Source organism: Natrix helvetica (genome assembly GCF_964273705.1).
Source record: "Natrix helvetica genome assembly, chromosome: 1".
NCBI lineage: Eukaryota > Metazoa > Chordata > Lepidosauria > Squamata > Natricidae > Natrix > Natrix helvetica.
The window spans coordinates 310,224,107-310,242,004 of record NC_138548.1 but is presented as its reverse complement, the minus strand read 5'-3'; the positions used below and the strand labels follow the sequence as shown (position 1 = coordinate 310,242,004).

Sequence of the window (17,898 nt, the reverse complement as noted above, 5' to 3'; positions counted from 1 at the left end):
TTTCGAAATAAATAAAATCACAATCTCAAACACACTAATCCAGAATGTATTATTGCTATTTTGGTTTATAGATATATGATTCGCGCGCCGTTAGGCGCGCGGACCCCCACCTCAGTGTCTTTGTCTTGTGACTCACCCCCTCCTTCTCTCCAGCAGCTCCAATCCTAGCTTCAGGAAGGTTCAAATGATATGGAGTTTAAGGGCCCCCACCTCAGTGTCTTTGTCTTGTGACTCACCCCCTCCTTCTCTCCAGCAGCTCCAATCCTAGCTTCAGGAAGGTTCAAATGATATGGAGTTTAAGGGCCCCCACCTCAGTGTCTTTGTCTTGTGACTCACCCCCTCCTTCTCTCCAGCAGCTCCAATCCTAGCTTCAGGAAGGTTCAAATGATATGGAGTTTAAGGGCCCCCACCTCAGTGTCTTTGTCTTGTGACTCACCCCCTCCTTCTCTCCAGCAGCTCCAATCCTAGCTTCAGGAAGGTTCAAATGATGAATTGGCTTACATTTCTTCCCTTTCAGAGAGTGGAATCTCAGCCCTTCCTAAATCTGAAATTTGAAACTGACTACTTTGTAAAGATTATTCCTTTTCCATCCATTAAGAATGAAAGTAACTACCATCCTTTTTTCTTCAGAACTCGGCGTAAGTACAACAGCAATTATTCCTTTCTGCCTTACAGATCTTTGTGTCCTGAATGTTAATGAAAGCTGATAGCAGCTGAAATCACGTGCTTTCTAGTTAGAATTCACATTAAAGCCTACTTTAAGTGAAATGGCTTTGGAGGGAAAATATGCATGAGCATCAGAATTATGGGAACATATTTAGGAAGGCTTTGATAGACTGAGTCAATTTTACTAAAACATTCCTGTAAAAAACCTGGATGCATGCCTTTCTCTTAGCAATTGTTATTTTCAAATCCATCAGCCTATACATGTATCAGGCATATGAGATTAAGATTTAGGATCCTTTATTGTTTCATGTCGTTTGGATACCTATGCATAAATACCTTTTCAAGCAGAACTTTGTGCAAACAGCTTAAAAATGCTGCTGCTCCTCCTAACAGTTTGAAAAGAGATGCTTTGTACACATTCACATGCATTTTGAAGTGTAGATTTTGAGGTATTTGTGCAGTTCTAATCCAAAGTGACCATTAGCTACTTTTTACATGTTAGTAGAAGGAAACAGATGAACTCTTCATCCCTAGATTTCTGATCAATGTAAGAATGTGTAATGTGCACCATAAAATCATGGGATTATCCTATATATCTGCTAGAGGACATAACTTCTTTTTTACTAGCAAATATGGTCAGGTACAAATTAGTTTAAACAAGTTCATGTAAAATAAGCACCAGGGCAAGGTAAGGGTTTCCAGATCCATAACTAAATTCCAAGCTGTTACATGAGCCCCACCTTTTCTGTCTGATACACAGACTCTGAAAGTTTTTACACAAAGGAAGGCAAAAATCTTTTCCTGTCTAAACCTTTTGTGAAGTTAGCTTTTCGTGAGACCTGTAATCTGAACAATTTTGCTTTTGTCTTTTTTTTTTTGTCTTTTAAATAGCTTGTGAATTGCTGCTGCAACCAGACAACCTGGTCTGCAAACCTTGTAAGTGGAACTGCAGTTTTAACATTGCTTCTACTAAGATTATATCAAGTTACAAAAAGCTATGTTCCAATCATTGTCTAAATCTTTCTTCCTTGATAGTTTGGAAACCAAGAAGCTTGAATATTACGCAGCAAGGTTTTACTATGTATGTATCTTTTGATCATGCACCACATAACTTTGGATTCAGATATTACTACCTGCACTACAAGCTCAAAACTGATGGACATTTCAAACAGAAGATTTGTAAACAGGTTTGCTCATGTTTTACAATGTTGGATCTAACCTAATTTCTAAGACATGTAGAAACCACTCTTATATCAGGTTAGGTCAGCTGACACTAACAGGGTTTGGTGAAAGATTCAGCTATGGTAGTGGGTTTTCAGATACATTAACATCATAAAGAAGTTGGAAAGAGCTCTGACAAAGCAGTGTTTCTCCGACCTTGACAGGTAGGCTACAACTCTCAAAATTTCCCAATCAACCATGCTGGCTGAGGAATTCTGGGAGATGAAGTCCATATGTCTTCAAGTTTCCAAAGTTGAGAAACACTGGATGGGGTAACCATATGGGCTTCAGAATGGCATAGGGGAGATGTAACCCCTGTTGAATGTTGATCCTCAACATACTTTAGATGCTTCTTCAGTTTTTCAGAACCTTACATTAGCTCCAGATTTAGCATGACCCAAAAATACCCTAGTCCTACCATATTATATTTAGTGGGGCTGGTTGTGTTCCCTAGAACTCTTATGATCTTTTTTTTTCTCTCCACTCTTTTCTGTTCTTTCTATTTTTGAATTGCATTTTTATTTACAATGATGGATATTATACATATGAAGTAATGCTTTAGAGATGATAATTCTACTTTGACCAATTGTAGGGTGGAACATAATACAACATTTAAGCATTAGATTAGAGCACTTGAAAGCACGTACAGCATTGTTAATGAATATTTATGACGTGTAGATAAAAATTGTAATTAAGTTTTGTAAATGCTATTACTTTATTAAATTTTTTATTTATTTCAAGCTGGGAAAAACAAACAATGTACTTTGGGTAAGGGTAGTTTGGAGTTAATGTGATATTCAGTGAAATATAATTCAAGGGGTACTGCAGTTTTCTTTCTCTTCTTTGCTTAAATGCTGATTGCATTTGGTGATATGCATTCATTTGGGGAAACTTCCTTTTGTTATTTGATACATTTGGCTATAATCCAGGAAAGGCTATGAGAAAGAAAAACCTTGTCCTCTGTGTTGAGTATAGGTTCTGAATTCTTTATAACTAGGGAAAGATTTTTTGTTAGCTATTTATGACTAGGGAGAGATTTTCAATAAAATGAGGACTCCAAAGATTTTTGGCTTAATGATTTCTGCACTTCATTTATAAATCTGTATCGTTAATTGCTTGGGAAGTGGTATAACTTTCAGCAGTGATAATCTTGTAATGAAAGTGTAGTTTCTTCAAATATTGAAAAGATTTTACAAATGCAGGAATAATTGTTCTGGCTTTCTCATAGGAAAAGAATACAGATGCAACAATTTGTATTCTTCAGAATGTCTCACCTGGAGATTATATCATTGAGGTAATGAATTATTTGTAGTAGAAGAATATAAGAGTAAAATATATTGTAGTCAACTTTCAGTTGTGTCCTTTGAAACTAGGAGCGTAGTTAGTATTTTATTTTTGTTTTGCATTACATCATAGAATAATGTTGTCTATACAATTTTTTCAAGTCTTTGGGATTAACAGTCTGATGTTCGCCCAAGCATCATTAAAAAATCACCAATAATCATGCAGGAGTGCTAAATTTCATGATCTTACAATGCTCCTCTATCAGGGGATCTCGTAGACTTCAGCTTTCTTGTTCAAGACTGACAATCTCACCAAATCATGGCCATTTATACACATTTAGGATTAATAGTTTTATTTTAATTCATCTTTGGTGAATTTTAGAGACTTCTTTCTGGAGGCAAAAGGCAGCCTTGCCAAATTCTTGAAACATAGAATAACTTTTAATTTTTAAAAAAGCACCAATATCATTAAAATGAAATGGCAAAATCAGCTATTCTTGATCCTTCTTCAGAACTGAAGTAAATTTTTAATTGAACTCTTGTTTGCACTGCTGTTTTGTACATACATGACATTGCTGGAAAATTGGAAACTGGATGGTTGGTTGTTCAAATGGATAGACGGTAATATAAAATTTGGATCCACGAGAAACTAGACTCCAACTGGGCAAGTCTAGTTGCCTTGTGCCTGAAGTTCAGTCTTGTGGGTTATTGGGCCGAGTGACGTCCATGACTTCCAGTGAAGTTGACAGCTTTTTCCAAACTGGGTATTAGGCTGCCTATGTAGGCAAATGCTTCTTGGAAGATGACTTGCATTTGGATTCATGCAATGGTATGGCTTCTTGGAGCGAGATGGTGATCCCCTTAGCCTTGAAAGATGTAGTGGCCTGTTCATTTCTTAAGAGCCACCCTAAATCCAATACCCTTAAGAGCCACCCTTCCAACTCTACTATTGTATTATTGTAATAATTTTGGACAATTATTGTTTTGTCTCCAAACTATATTTTTCTTCTTACTTTATTGAAAATGCCAACTACAATACATGGATATTTTGAAACTATTCTTTCTGAATCAAATTTGGACAAGTTCCCATACATACAGTTTTGATTGTCTTCTGTGTAATCAGTACCACAGTGTTAAATCAAGCAGAGGCTAGTTATTACAGGACAATTCATTTGGTAAATTAGCCTATCTTTTAGTGAAAAATTCACTTTGTTCTTGAAATTTAAGAATTAAACAGTGATTTGTCATGTTTCTAAAATAAATACTATCATATGATTTACTTTTGTTTTGCTTCGTCCTAAAGCTTGTTGATGATACCAACACAACAAGAAAATCAATGCACTATGTGTTAAAGCCAGGTATAAAAATCTTTAATAATGTTTTTTAATGAAAAATTTCTTAATATTTCATAAGACAGCTATAAGTACCCTGTTTCCCTAAAAATAAGACCTCCCCAGATAATAAGCCCAATTGGGCTTTTAAGCGTATGTTGTAAAATAGACCCTCCCCCGAAAATATTGCAACACAGCAGCAGCCATGAGGTGACCACGCTCGCCGCCTCCTGCACCTCAAAAATAATAAGACCTCCCCAAAAATAAGGTCAAGTGCTTATTTCGGGAGTCAAAAGAAAATAAGACCCTGCCTTATTTTCGGGGAAACAAGGTAGAATATATGCATGTTAAAAAAGTGTTTAGAGGACACTGTTACCTTAAGCCTACAGTTTAAAATTGACTGATTCCATAGCAGTAGAGATGAGAGCTTGTTCAGATTTCATCTGGTCATTCTTTCAGCTCTTATTACTGATTCTTTCCCGTATAATGAATGTTCTGCATTGGCAAAACAGTGCTAATCAATTCTGAAGGTGGATGAGTGATGCATGTGAACTTTCTTAGACTGAATTTGATAATTTTATTTTATTTCATTTAAAAAATATGAAGGAAAGTTGGACAGAATTAGCACTCCGGGATGGCGAGCCTTTGCCACAGCCTCTCTGACATTCAAATTATACAGAAATGGAGAATCTCTGTTGTTTTGTGTAACTCTATACTTATTTGACTTTCTTGTACTATCATACATGTCACAGGCTCTCACCGCTTTGTTTTTAAATTAAAGTATAACATCATAAAAATGAAGGCAATAAAAAATGAAAAGCCTTTCCCCAAAGTAATGGATAGTGGCCTTTTCACAGCCAACGTAATTGTTTGCCTCCTCAAGAGGGAGCAACTTCCACAGATCTGTGCTGAACTATATAGTTAAGGCTTCAGCCAAAGCCTGTGGCTATTGGAAATTCATCTCAGAAGGCCTTAGTTCATACTATTTAGTGGAGTAGTATCACAAAGTGTAATTTAATTAAAATTAATTTGCCTTGCATGTTTCAACAGTGGGAAGATGCAATGGATCTAGTACCTCAGCTTAAGAAAAACTAACTTAGGTATTTCTCTTCCACCTTTCTTCAAGTGCATTCCCCATGGGCAGGTCCAATAAGAGCAGTAGCCATTACGGTACCCTTGGTTGTCATCTCTGCATTTGCAACACTTTTTACAGTGATGTGTCGCAAAAAGCAACAAGGTAGGCATTTTGCTTCTAAATGACCTGAGGGGTGGAAGTCCCTTAAAAAACTAGTCATGGGAAAATTAATTTGGTAAAAAGCTGGATGCCCTTACCAGAAATCATCTTCTCCAACCGTGTTTGTTCTGGAATTTCCATGTTGGTAACGGGGGTAACTTGCTTCTCTTTAGCAAAATGCAGCCACAACTTGAGATCAGAATATTGTCATTCAGCAAGCAAGCAAGCAAGCAGTGGCATTGCTGTGATCAGCTAGGGGCCTGCAGTTTACCTTGTCTTTTGACTGATAGAATTAATCTGAAATATCCTAGAGAATCAGGTGTTTGCAGTGCAGCATCTGGGTGATCAGCTTTTTTTTGGGGGGGGGGTCTGTTTGCAGGCTCACGTTCTATTGAGTCCTGAAAGAAGCTGAAATTCCTTTGGCATTACAGATTTGTGCTTGCAGATAAATGCATTTTAGAGCCTTATGCCTCAATGTTTATTTTAATGTTTTGAAGGAGCCCTATACTTGCACTGAGTAGGGATTGTATTTCTGAAAAGATGAAGCTATAGAGGACATCATAGTCCATATTTGACACACAAGATCTACCATGTAGCCTCACCTAGATGAAAAAAACAAACAAACCCTCAGGTCAATGTACGTAGAATGAGGAAACCAGACTGTTTTTGGAATTAGGAGAGGGAAAAAACCAAGATTGAACCTTCCAAGCTGAAAGGGGAAAGTAATGCAGTTCTTCTCTATGTGTAGATAGTAAAATGCTTCACTGTTAATTTTTTTGTTTCAATTTAGAAAATATCTATTCCCATTTAGATGAGGAGAGTTCTGAATCTTCTACCTACTCTGCATCTCTCCATGTGGAAAGGCAGCAGCCTCGGCCCAAAGTCTTCCTCTGCTATTCCAATAAAGACTGCCAGAAGCACATTAATGTCATCCAGTGTTTTGCCTTTTTCCTTCAGGACTTTTGTGGTTGCGAGGTAAATTGGCCCGCTTGCATTTTATTGAAGTCTTCTTTATGCTATATTAAACACATTTCTTTAAGGCATTAATTGAATTGAAATGAATAGAAATCTTAACATTCAAATTTACTTTTTCCTTTTTGTCTGAGGATGTTTATTGCATGTCTGACCTCTACTGGTCAGCTTTGAGTATTGCTTATTTTGTTTGGATTAGTTACTTTTCAGATAGATGTTTGCAACAAGGATGTGCCTAAATATTCTAGAAAAAAATGAGCATATTCTAGTATGGCCTTTAGAATAAAAGCATAAAAGCTCAGCTGGGTTTTTCAAACATCTTGATTCTGGCACTGTAGGTTAGCACATCCCTCTTTCCATCAGTTTATTTGGAGCTTCTTTTAAAAGTTCACTTCAGTATGGGGGACAGCTCCAGCCAGCCATCCTTAATACAGAAGAAAATGCAAAACCTTCCACCTCATGCAGATCCATTTATGTATGAGAAGCCTTGTACAAATGTGAAACATATTTTTGCTGATAAAGCACTTCATAAATTAGTAACATACTAGAAATGGATATAAATTTGAAAGACTGCCTCATTGTTAGAGCTCTTTGCATTTAGAAAATATGGAAATTTAGCTTAGAACTACTGAACATATCATTGAAATTTCTTGCATGATTATATTTATCTTTTGCTCATGTCATTAATAATAAAACTATTACAAATAATCCTAATCCAATCTTTCTTTATGGGCTTTTAACTCCACAAATTAGTTTGCTGTGCTAGCTGGAAATAATAATGACGATGATGATGATGATGATGATGATAAGAACTAAGTACTGCTAGAATGTTCAAGAGTGGAGAAAACTGTTCTAGTGTCAGAATAAATTATAGACATAACTTTGGATGTATGTATATTATATATAATATACACATTTATATATACACACACAAAATCCAAAAGCAATTCTGAAGACTCAAAAATTAGTGGGAAATTTTGTTTAGTTGATTAAAAAAACAATTACAAACCTTGTAATTATATTATTTTGGGGTGATTAACAGGCAGTTATCTTGCCAAGTATTTCATTTAAATTGTGCTTTAAGAACTAGTTTTGTCTTCTTTACAATCTATTTTAATTTGATACACTCTTAACTTATCACTCTCTTTATGTATAGGTAGCCTAACTATAAATAGGTAACATTATTATTCATATGTAATCTTATGATTCTGTGATTTTAACAAAAGAGTTTCTTTATCTATTACGAGTTTCTTCATACTATAAGAACCCATATGGATCCCCTGACAAGACAAGCCACCAGAATATCAATTGAGAGCAAACCCCACTCCCTACTAGCATTTATGGTGTTACATAGTTTGAGTAAGGGAACATTTGCAAGAAAACAGCCAAGCTCAAAGAGCGCCAAGGACCCCTCAGATCCTGTAACATATATAGTAGCTTCAAAAGATATTTGGCATACATCATATGGGTTTTATGTGGGAGCATGGGATATATGAAGGTGACCCCTTACTTTAACCTCAGACCAACAGCACTGTAAGTTTTGAGTGAGGTAGCATGATTGGCTTAAAGCTCCTGATGAAGTCCACAGTTGAATGAAAATGTGATCCAGAGTCACTCCAGTTCTTGACTGCTATATTACTCTGGCTGTCCCAGAGCACAATTCATATTATCAAGCACCAAGAGAATTCCCCATCAGCTATTATGTGGATGTCACCTTTAATTTGTAATTCCAACTCATCTCTCTCTCTCTCTTCCTCCCTCCTCCCTCCCTCTGCATATATGTAATGTGCATTGTCTCTATAGTGTGTATGTGTGTGTGTGTGTGTGTGTATGTGTGTATTATTATGCATCCAAACACACATACATTCTGCTTTTTTAAAAATAGTCTCCCAAGTAAGTGCTCACTTAAACATTCCTGTAATAAATGCCAGTCCATAAATGCACATTCATGAAATAGGCTGGGTGTTGAAAGTCAAAGCATTATACAAAGGCTATAATCTTCTTTCCTAGGTTTCTTTAGATTTATGGGAAGATCTGAAAAATTCTAAAGAAGGTCAGAAAGAGTGGCTTCACCGGAAAATCAATGAATCCCAATATATTATCGTTGTATGTTCAAAAGGAATGAAATATTTTGTGGAGAAAAGGAGCTGGAAGCACAAGAGATCCAGGGACAAAGATACTGGGAAAGGAGAACTCTTTCTGGTTGCCATAGCTACCATAGCAGAACAGCTACGTCATGCAAGGCAAAATTCACGTGACCTCTGCAAGTTCATTGCTGTTTACTTTGATTATTCCTGTGAAGGTGACATTCCTGGAGTACTAGATTTAACCACAAAGTACAAGCTTATGGATAACCTGCCTCAGCTTTATGCTCATTTAAAATCCAAAGATCTTAGCTTTCATGATTCAGAATTGTATCCTGTACATATTAGCAAAAGAAATTATTTCAGGAGTAAGTCTGGACGATCGCTCTACGTTGCCATTTGTAACATGCATCAGTATATTGACCAGGAGCCTGACTGGTTTGAGAAGCAGTTTGCGTCTTTCTTCCCAACACCTTTACGTTGTCCGGATCCAGTGATAGAAACTTTTGACTCTGGCTTGGTATTAAATGACTTAGTTAATAAACAAGTGACTGATGGAGATTTTTATCTAAAAGTAGATGCAAATGTTGTTCCTCCTTTGCATTCAGACTCCCTTTGTGTGACCCAGCATTTGAATCTTGGGCTGGATAGAGAATCTCAGGACATTCAGAATACTAGCTCTATTCTTCAGCCATTGCTGCATGTTGTAAAAGCGGCCAATCTGCCAGACATGCCCCGAGATTCGGGAATTTATGATTCCTCTGTTCCTTCATCTGAACTGTCACTACCTTTAATGGATGGACTCTTAACAGATCAAACTGAAACATCTTCCATTACAGAGAGTGTTTCTTCCTCATCGGGACTGGGTAAGATGTAGTAAAGAGTTGCACTCTAGAGATGCATGTTAAGATTTTAAATTTTACAAGATGATAAAGTGGATGGGTTTTACAGTCTGTATGTTAAGACTTGAATAATACCAAAGTCAGTAGATTTTGACAAACCACCATTGCTTTTGATTCTGATGATGGTGACCACTTCCAGTGTAGCTTTAACTTAATCACAGGGAATTGGAAGCCAACTTCTCATAAAACACTGCAGTGGGTCAGCTTCAATTAGATTTATGCTTAGATTTAATTGTTGTAAGGGAGAAGTCAGAATGGCATACAGTATGTAAAATCCTGTAACTTCTGAGATTTCCCTTATATCTGTACATTTTTCAAAATAATTGTTATACGGGAGGACTGAAAATACTCTCTTAAAACAATAAAAACGAATAGTTATGACGTATACCCTAGATCTGAAAAGTATTTTCCTCTGCTTAGATAGATATACCTTGTTTCAATAACTTCAGGACATTCCTCCAGCATCATCCAACATGGTTCCGTGACCTGCGGGCAAAGCTTTTCAATAAGAGGAAATTTGTGTTTCTCAAAATTTATGCCATCAAGAATACTTTCTCTAAGCTGTTTCGTTCCAATAGTTCCTGTGATCTGATCAGGTTTTAGCCTCCCATCCAGAGTTCATCAGATGTTCCCCAAATCTAGGCTGCAGGGTTGGGAAATACCACATAGTACAACATAGTATTTACAATATCAGCATATTGCTCCCAACAATCTGGGTCTTCATTTTATTGACCTCAGAAGGATGGAAGGCTGAATCAACCTTGAGCTTGTCAAGATCGAACTCCTGGCTATGGGCAGAATTAGCCTGCAATTCTGCATTCTAACCACTGCGCCACCATGGCTAATAGAAGCTGATATTTTTATTATATTGTTTTAAGGTTTGTTTTATATGTAACAAAATAAATGGTAGTATATGTTGAATATACTATATATGGTGTAACTCATCCGTTGAGAGTATAGGCATAGAAGTGTTAGAATGTGAATAAATAAATCTTTGATTTGGCGATAAACCAATTAACTAACAAGACATCTTTCCAACATCTTTCTTCCTAGGAGAAGATGAACCTCCTTTGCTTGCTGCCACCAAATCCCTCGTGCCTGGAATATGTAAAGCAGAACTTCATTGCTGTATCCATACAGAAGAACTGCAGGCAATTGCACCTTTATAATGAATTGAAAGATTGTTATGCATTGCCACTTTATCAACAGCATCCGTTTATACATTAATCTCTCTATCATTGCAGTCATTTCACTTGTTTGGAAGAAAAAAAACACTTCCCTGATTTGCTTCCTAGGGTAGTTCATGGCCAGTATATTTTGTTTTATACTTTGTTTTTATATAAATAGTTTTCTGTTTTGATAATAAAACTTGTAAGATTGGAGCGATAGATATCACTATCGATTTGGATTTAAGGGAGATGTTGTATTAAGAAGAGTTAAAATCTATCTGCTTTCTAATATGAAATACAGTTTTTGGAAATTACCAAAGCTTTGACTTCTGTGATGAATTATGATTTCATCCTATAAGAGTGAGCCGTGACTCTTTACAAGTCTATGCCTTTTCTATGCTTAATTCTATTATACCCAAGAGGAAAGACACTGTGAGTGCTTGGTTATAATTAGCTATGCTTCCTTTCCATCTAAAATTGATATTCTGATTAACAGTTAAATTGTTATAAAATTATGATTTGAAAGTAGTTTATAATGAAACTGACTACAATTTACTGTAACAGCCTATTTAACTGCGGGAAACGAGTAATGTTTGATCCTCCGATGCTCTGTGCATTTTATCAGGTTACTGGTTGTAAACGCTGAAGCAACTGGACATCATAATGTAATGTTCAGTAATATTTGGAGATTGGAAAGCAGGATTCACAGTGATAAAATACCAAAGATGAGGCCTATAAAAATAGGCTTTACTAAAACAGAAATCGTTCTTGAATTTTGCTTATCCAGCCTAGCATATTTAAGTAGAAAGTTAAAAAAATATGTTTTGTGTCTTATGTTACTTGTGAGCAAACCTATATTAATGGCAAGTTTGCCATTCCAATTTGAAAATAGTTTAAATTTAAACTCAGTTGGGTTTCCTAGTGTTCTGCTAACATTCACGCTAGTATTAATATTTCATTGTTTAAGCATTTTTAAAAATGTTTTTAACTTTAGAAGCTAAAATATTAAAGTTCAGTTGAACAATTAAATCAAGGTCAATAATATAAATAATTGATATATAACTGAGTATTTGTTTATATGAAAAGTTAATGAAAAATACCAACCCATCTCTAGCCCCAGAGTTATATTTACTTTAAATTGTTGTCCAGGCATTGTTGAGAATACTGTTCTTAATTCATTTATCTTACACTAACATTTTTCCAGGTTGTTTAATAATTTTAAAAGATACGTAGATACATTTGCTTTTTTTTAAAAGCCTCAATGTTAGTAAGTAGTCATTTTCATGTATATAATGCATTTTTGAGCCGTTATATAACATTATTAAGGGGCAAGTCTGGTAGATTAGCATTACAATATTTCCCCAATTTGTTCTCACTTTTTAAGCTTAATTGAGTGATTTTTGATAGCAAAAAATTTACTACATGTTTTAAACTTTGTTTTTTTTTAAATCAAATTATTTCAGAAAGAAATTTTAACTTTCTTAAATAGTTTAATGTGGGGAAATAATTTTGTGGAAAAATTATTTCCATAAACAATGATACATATACGATAATCATGAGAGCTATTTTTAAACCTTGCACTGTCCCTTCTGTATATTTGCTGACCGCTTGAAAATGTTGCTTGTGTATCCTGATTACTTGAAAGCCCATACAACACGTTCTGGAGGATTTCCTTAAAATAATATAATTTTTTTTAAAGTAAGGAACATATGTGGTAAATTCCTCAAAGAGCAAAAAACATACTGAAAAGTTTAAAGAGAGGATGGATGGTCAGAATAATAACTATTAGAAATAGGGACACAGATACAGTTAAAACCATAGTTTCATCCCCAAATGCTATATTTTTCTATTTGTACTAGAAAATAATTCCTATCAGGGTTTTCTAAAAGAAAATTTAATCATTGAAAGACTTCCTGTATCTTTTATACAGTGGGGCAAAAAAGTATTTAGTCAACCACCAATTGTGCAAGTTCTCCCACTTAAAAAGATGAGAGAGGCCTGTAATTGGCATCATAGGTAGACCTCAGCTGTGAGAGACAAAATGTAAAAAAAAAAGACCAAACAATCACATTGGCTGATTTGGAAATAATTTATTTGCAAATTATGCTGGAAAATAAGTATTTGGTCAGTATCAAAAGTTCATCTCAATATTTCGTTATATATCCTTTGTTGGCAATGACAGAGGTCAAACGTTTTCTGTAAGTCTTCACAAGGTTGGCACACACTGTTGCTGGTATGTTGGCCCATTCCTCCATGCAGATCTCCTCTAAAGCAGTGATGTTTTGGGGCTGTCGCTGGGCAACACGGACTTTCAACTCCCTCCAAAGGTTTTCTATGGGGTTGAGATCTGGAGACTGGCTAGGCCACTCCAGGACCTTCTTACGAAGCCACTCCTTCATTGCCCGGGCAGTATGTTTGGAATCATTGTCATGTTAAAAGACCCAGCCACGTTTCATCTTCAATGCCCTTGCTGATGGAAGGAGGTTTGCACTCAAAATCTCACAATACATGGCCCCATTCATTCTGTCCTGTACACGGATCAGTCGTCCTAGTCCCTTTGCAGAAAAACAGCCCCAAAGCATGATGTTGCCACCCCCGTGCTTCACAGTAGGTATGGTGTTCTTTGGATGCAACTCAGCATTCTCTCTCCTCCAAACACGACGAGTTGTGTTTCTACCAAACAGTTCTATTTTGGTTTCATCTGACCATATGACATTCTCCCAATCCTCTTCTGGATCATTCAAATGCTCTCTAGCAAACTTCAGATGGGCCCGGACATGGACTAACTTAAGCAGGGGGACACGTCTGGCACTGCAGGATCTGAGTCCCTGGCGGCGTAGTGTGTTACTGATGGTAGCCTTTGTTACGTTGGTCCCAGCTCTCTGCAGGTCATTCACTAGGTCCCCCCGTGTGATCCTGGGATTTTTGCTCACCGTTCTTGGGATCATTTTGAGCCCACGGGGTGAGATCTTGCGTGGAGCCCCAGATCGAGGGAGATTATCAGTGGTCTTGTATGTCTTCCATTTTCTAATTATTGCTCCCACAATTGATTTGTTCACACCAAGCTGCTTGCCTATTGCAGGTTCAGTCTTCCCAGCCTGGTGCAGGTCTACAATTTTGTTTCTGGTGTCCTTTGACAGCTCTTTGGTCTTCACCATAGTGGAGTTTGGAGTGTTGTGGACAGGTGTCTTTTATACTGATGACAAGTTCGAACGGGTGCCATTGATACAGGTAATGAGTGCAGGACAGAGGAGCCTCCTAAAGAAGAAGGTACAGGTCTGTGAGAGCCAGAAATCTTGCTTGTTTGTAGGTGACCAAATACTTATTTTCCAGCATAATTTGCAAATAAATTATTTCCAAATCAGCCAATGTGATTGTTTGGTCTTTTTTTTTTACATTTTGTCTCTCACAGTTGAGGTCTACCTATGATGCCAATTACAGGCCTCTCTCATCTTTTTAAGTGGGAGAACTTGCACAATTGGTGGCTGACTAAATACTTTTTTGCCCCACTGTATTCCTTGGGGATCTCAAGTGGCCTTGCTTTACTCATGCTGCCTAAGCGTTATGAAAGTTGAAATCCAGTATTTCCTCAGGGCACCATATAGATAACCACTATAGTGGCCCATCTATATATTCTGGGTGTCCAGTGGTTTTTGAGTTTGTACTCAATCATATCTTCACAATTTGAATTTTATTTAATTAACACACTGTCATCAAATACCTTGATTTTTGTTATATCAAGTTATATTCATAATACATTTTGATAAAATACTGTCAATTTTAGGAATTAGCAATCCTAAAATAATATCAGTGATTTTTCAACTAACCTAATGTGGTAATTAGATTACCACTAAAATTACCACTTTTCTAAATCAGCACTTCCCTCCACTTACTCTCAGCTGTCTCTTTCTCAGAATAGGTAAGTTTCCTTTATTAATGTCATATTTGCAGTACTTCTCAGGGATATTTTTGGCTATTTTTTATGTTTCACTTGCATGTTTTAAGTAGTTTTGTAAGTTAAGAAGTGCCTCAATATTGCATACAATATTGCAATTAGTTTTTGTTTCTGTCATCTTCAGAGCTCTCTTCTCTTTTTCAAAATCATTTCCAACTCAAGAGAATGAAAAAACCTGGTTACAGCCAGTTTGTGATTCCTTATTTGTTCTAATACTATTCATTGAAACTTATTTACCAATTACTTCTTATTGGGTTAAAAAAATAAGAATTAAGTAAACAAAAAGAAAAGAAATATATAAAAAAATGACTTTTCCCTTCATGACAAGTATAAACAATTTTAACAACTTATCATCTTTTCTAACAGTGCAACAAAGTATCTATACTTCCCATATCTCCTCTGTCATCTATAAACAAATCCTTAAAGACACCATTGTCCTAGTTAATGAAGTTTATTAATGATTACCAGAGATAACGCCTCTATTTTAATCTTTATAAAATAAATCATATCCTTTCTTTTTACCTTTAGCAATCTTCAGTTAATTATATTAATGCACCATTTATCACTTTCTTGTTGGAGAGAACTAATGGGCATAGAAATTAATAAACTTCTATATGTTATTTATTATAAAAAATAAAGGAACTCTTCATCTCCCTTCATGGCTTTAAAATTAAGGGATAAAAAGTGGCATTCTTTTTTGCTGCAGAGGAATAGAGGCCTGTTCCCTGACCAACTGCTTTTATATTGTTATTTCTCCTCTTTCCCTCTTAACCCAACGCCAAAAAATAAAATAAATAAATCCAAGTTTTCCCCAAAAGCATGCATACAGAATCTCTTGTGGGGAACACATAGGAGTTAGTCTTTCTCCATTCTATAAATCCAACCAACAGATTACAAAATAGAGTAAAAATTTAGTGAAGTCTCTTAAGCTTGCTGATTAAAAAAGATAAGGTGATGTGTGTGTGAATAAGAATCTTAGAAAAATAGGTCAGAAAGTAGGTGCACATAGTTGATAGTTTAAATGACTATTTCTCAAACTCAGTAACTTTAAGATAGGTGAACTTCAACTGCCAGAATTCCCCAACTAATATTATTAGTTGAAATTCACCCATCTTAAAGTTGCTGAGATTGACAAAAACATTGGTTTAGGCAGAGTCCTGAGATAAAAATTCCAGACTGTACCATATTTCCATGAAAATACAATCTGTCCTGAAACTAACGCCTTGCTGTATTTTTCACGTGGGCAAAAATATAAGCCCACCCCCGAAAATAAGAACCCTGGACAACCCCCCCTCCGCTCACTGACCTAGCGGTATCCCGAAGGTGCCAAGCCCTGGGAGCCGGGCGGGGCGAAAGGTGTTCACGTTGCTTGGTGCCTTTGGGGTACCGCTAGGTTGGGGAGTGGTGTTTTGCCTGGCTGGAGGGGGGAGTTGCCAGGTGGCTGCTCCTTTGCGAGTGGGCTCCCGAAGAGCTGGGCACAGCCTCAGGGGCGAAGCAGCCATGAGGTGACCATGCTCATGAGCAGCTGGTTGGCAAACCCCCTCTCTAGCCAGGCAAAGCGTGATTCACTGACCTAGGGGATATCCCTAAGGTGCCAAGCCACGTGGTGCTCTGCCCGCTCCCCAGCTCCCGCAGCTTGGCACATTCGGGATACCCCCTAGGTCAGTGCTTGGAGCTTTGCCCGGCTGGAGAGGGGGGTTGCGTGAGTGCCTGTTCTGCCCCCAGCAAGCATGCCTCCCAGCCTCACCATGCCCTGGCCCAGGTGCTGCTGCCACCGCGCTCCAAGCATAACTTCTTCTCCGGCTTCCGAACTCCAAAGCTTGGCTGTGGAGTTTTCCAGCAACCGTCACTCTAGGAGTGCGCTCTATGGTTGTGGGCCAGCTGCCAGACAGAGAGTCTTCCAGCAACCAGCCCACAACCATAGAGTACACTCCTAGAGTGGCTGCTGCTGGAAGACTCGGCAGCCGAGTTTTGGAGTTTGGAAGCCAGAGAAGAAGTATGTTTGGTGTGCGGCGGTGCTGGGCCAGGGCATGGTGAGGCTGGGAGGCATGCTTGCTGGGGGCAGCACAGGTGCTCGCGCAACCCCCTTCTCCAGCCGGGCAGAGCTACATGCACTGACCTAGGGGGTATCCCAAATGTGCCAAGCTGCGGGAGCTGGGGAGTGGGCAGAGAACCACGTGTCTTGGCTGTGCCTGGCTCTTCAGGAGCCCGCTCGCAAGGGAGCAGCTGCCCGGCAACCCCAAAACAATAAGCCCTCCCCCTATAATATCCCAAGGCCATATTTCGTGGGGCAAAAGAAAATAAGACCCTGTCTTATTTTGGGGAAAACATGGTATTAATTGCAAGAAAGAGTACTGTGGATATTGAACTTATTGTGCTTCATATATTTGAGTAAAACTCAAAAACTCAAGATAAATAGGTAAATCAAATGTTTATGAGAATGCTAGTGAGTTCTTGTCATGTAGTTAGTTCAAAATGTCCAATTCCTTAAATTTTTAAAGAATAATAGGCTGAAATGTTTTCAGTTAACTAGAGCATTGGAAAAGCATACAATTCCTTTATGAAGACTTAAAAAACCCTGGTTTGAAGTAGGGATTTAATTCCTTTTTCCAAGATGTAATTAGTTATGTTGTGTTCACGTCTGGTGTAGAAGTCCAGAACGAATTTAATCTAAAGGAAAAATCTTAGGCTGCTAAACTGCCTGAAGGCTTAGTGGGACTTTCTGTTCCCTTCCCTTCATTGTTACTTATAAACTGACCCTAACCGTATGCAGAATTAAACATGATTTGTTCAGTAAGGAATAGTGGTAACTAGAGCAATGGTCTACAGGGGGCATAAAGTAGATCTAGACTAAAAGAAGAGGCAATCTAGTAAAGATACAGTTGCCGATCAGTTGTGTTTGTGCAGTAGGTATACACTTGACCCATTTCTTCATATATATTAGCATGCCCATGAAAAAAGTAACTTTTTAGGTAGTACCATTATAAGATGGTACTACTTAGAAATAATTTACTTGGGTTTGTACCACAGAAACTGGCTATTGCTATTTTTCTCCTTAAAAGACCTGGAAATTCCCAGCTT

The 17,898-nt window shown here is 37.4% G+C and overlaps 1 protein-coding gene across 2 annotated transcripts in view; it reads left to right on the top strand.

Moving 5' to 3' along the window:
* Positions 1-12,822, top strand: part of IL17RD (interleukin 17 receptor D) — a 78,347-nt gene extending 65,525 nt beyond the window's left edge. Inside the window, exons 5-13 of one of the 2 annotated variants that reach the window (XM_081938340.1) lie at positions 518-638; positions 1,558-1,602; positions 1,702-1,853; positions 3,116-3,181; positions 4,474-4,528; positions 5,628-5,738; positions 6,547-6,710; positions 8,718-9,657; positions 10,747-12,822. In XM_081938340.1, the coding sequence (XP_081794466.1) occupies positions 518-638; positions 1,558-1,602; positions 1,702-1,853; positions 3,116-3,181; positions 4,474-4,528; positions 5,628-5,738; positions 6,547-6,710; positions 8,718-9,657; positions 10,747-10,862 (1,770 nt within the window). In that variant the 3' untranslated portion in view covers positions 10,863-12,822. Of the gene's footprint in view, positions 1-517; positions 639-1,557; positions 1,603-1,701; positions 1,854-3,115; positions 3,182-4,473; positions 4,529-5,627; positions 5,739-6,525; positions 6,711-8,717; positions 9,658-10,746 lie in introns of both variants that reach the window. The other variant, XM_081938339.1, reaches the window with a different exon arrangement.
* The last annotated feature ends 5,076 nt before the right edge of the window (positions 12,823-17,898 follow it).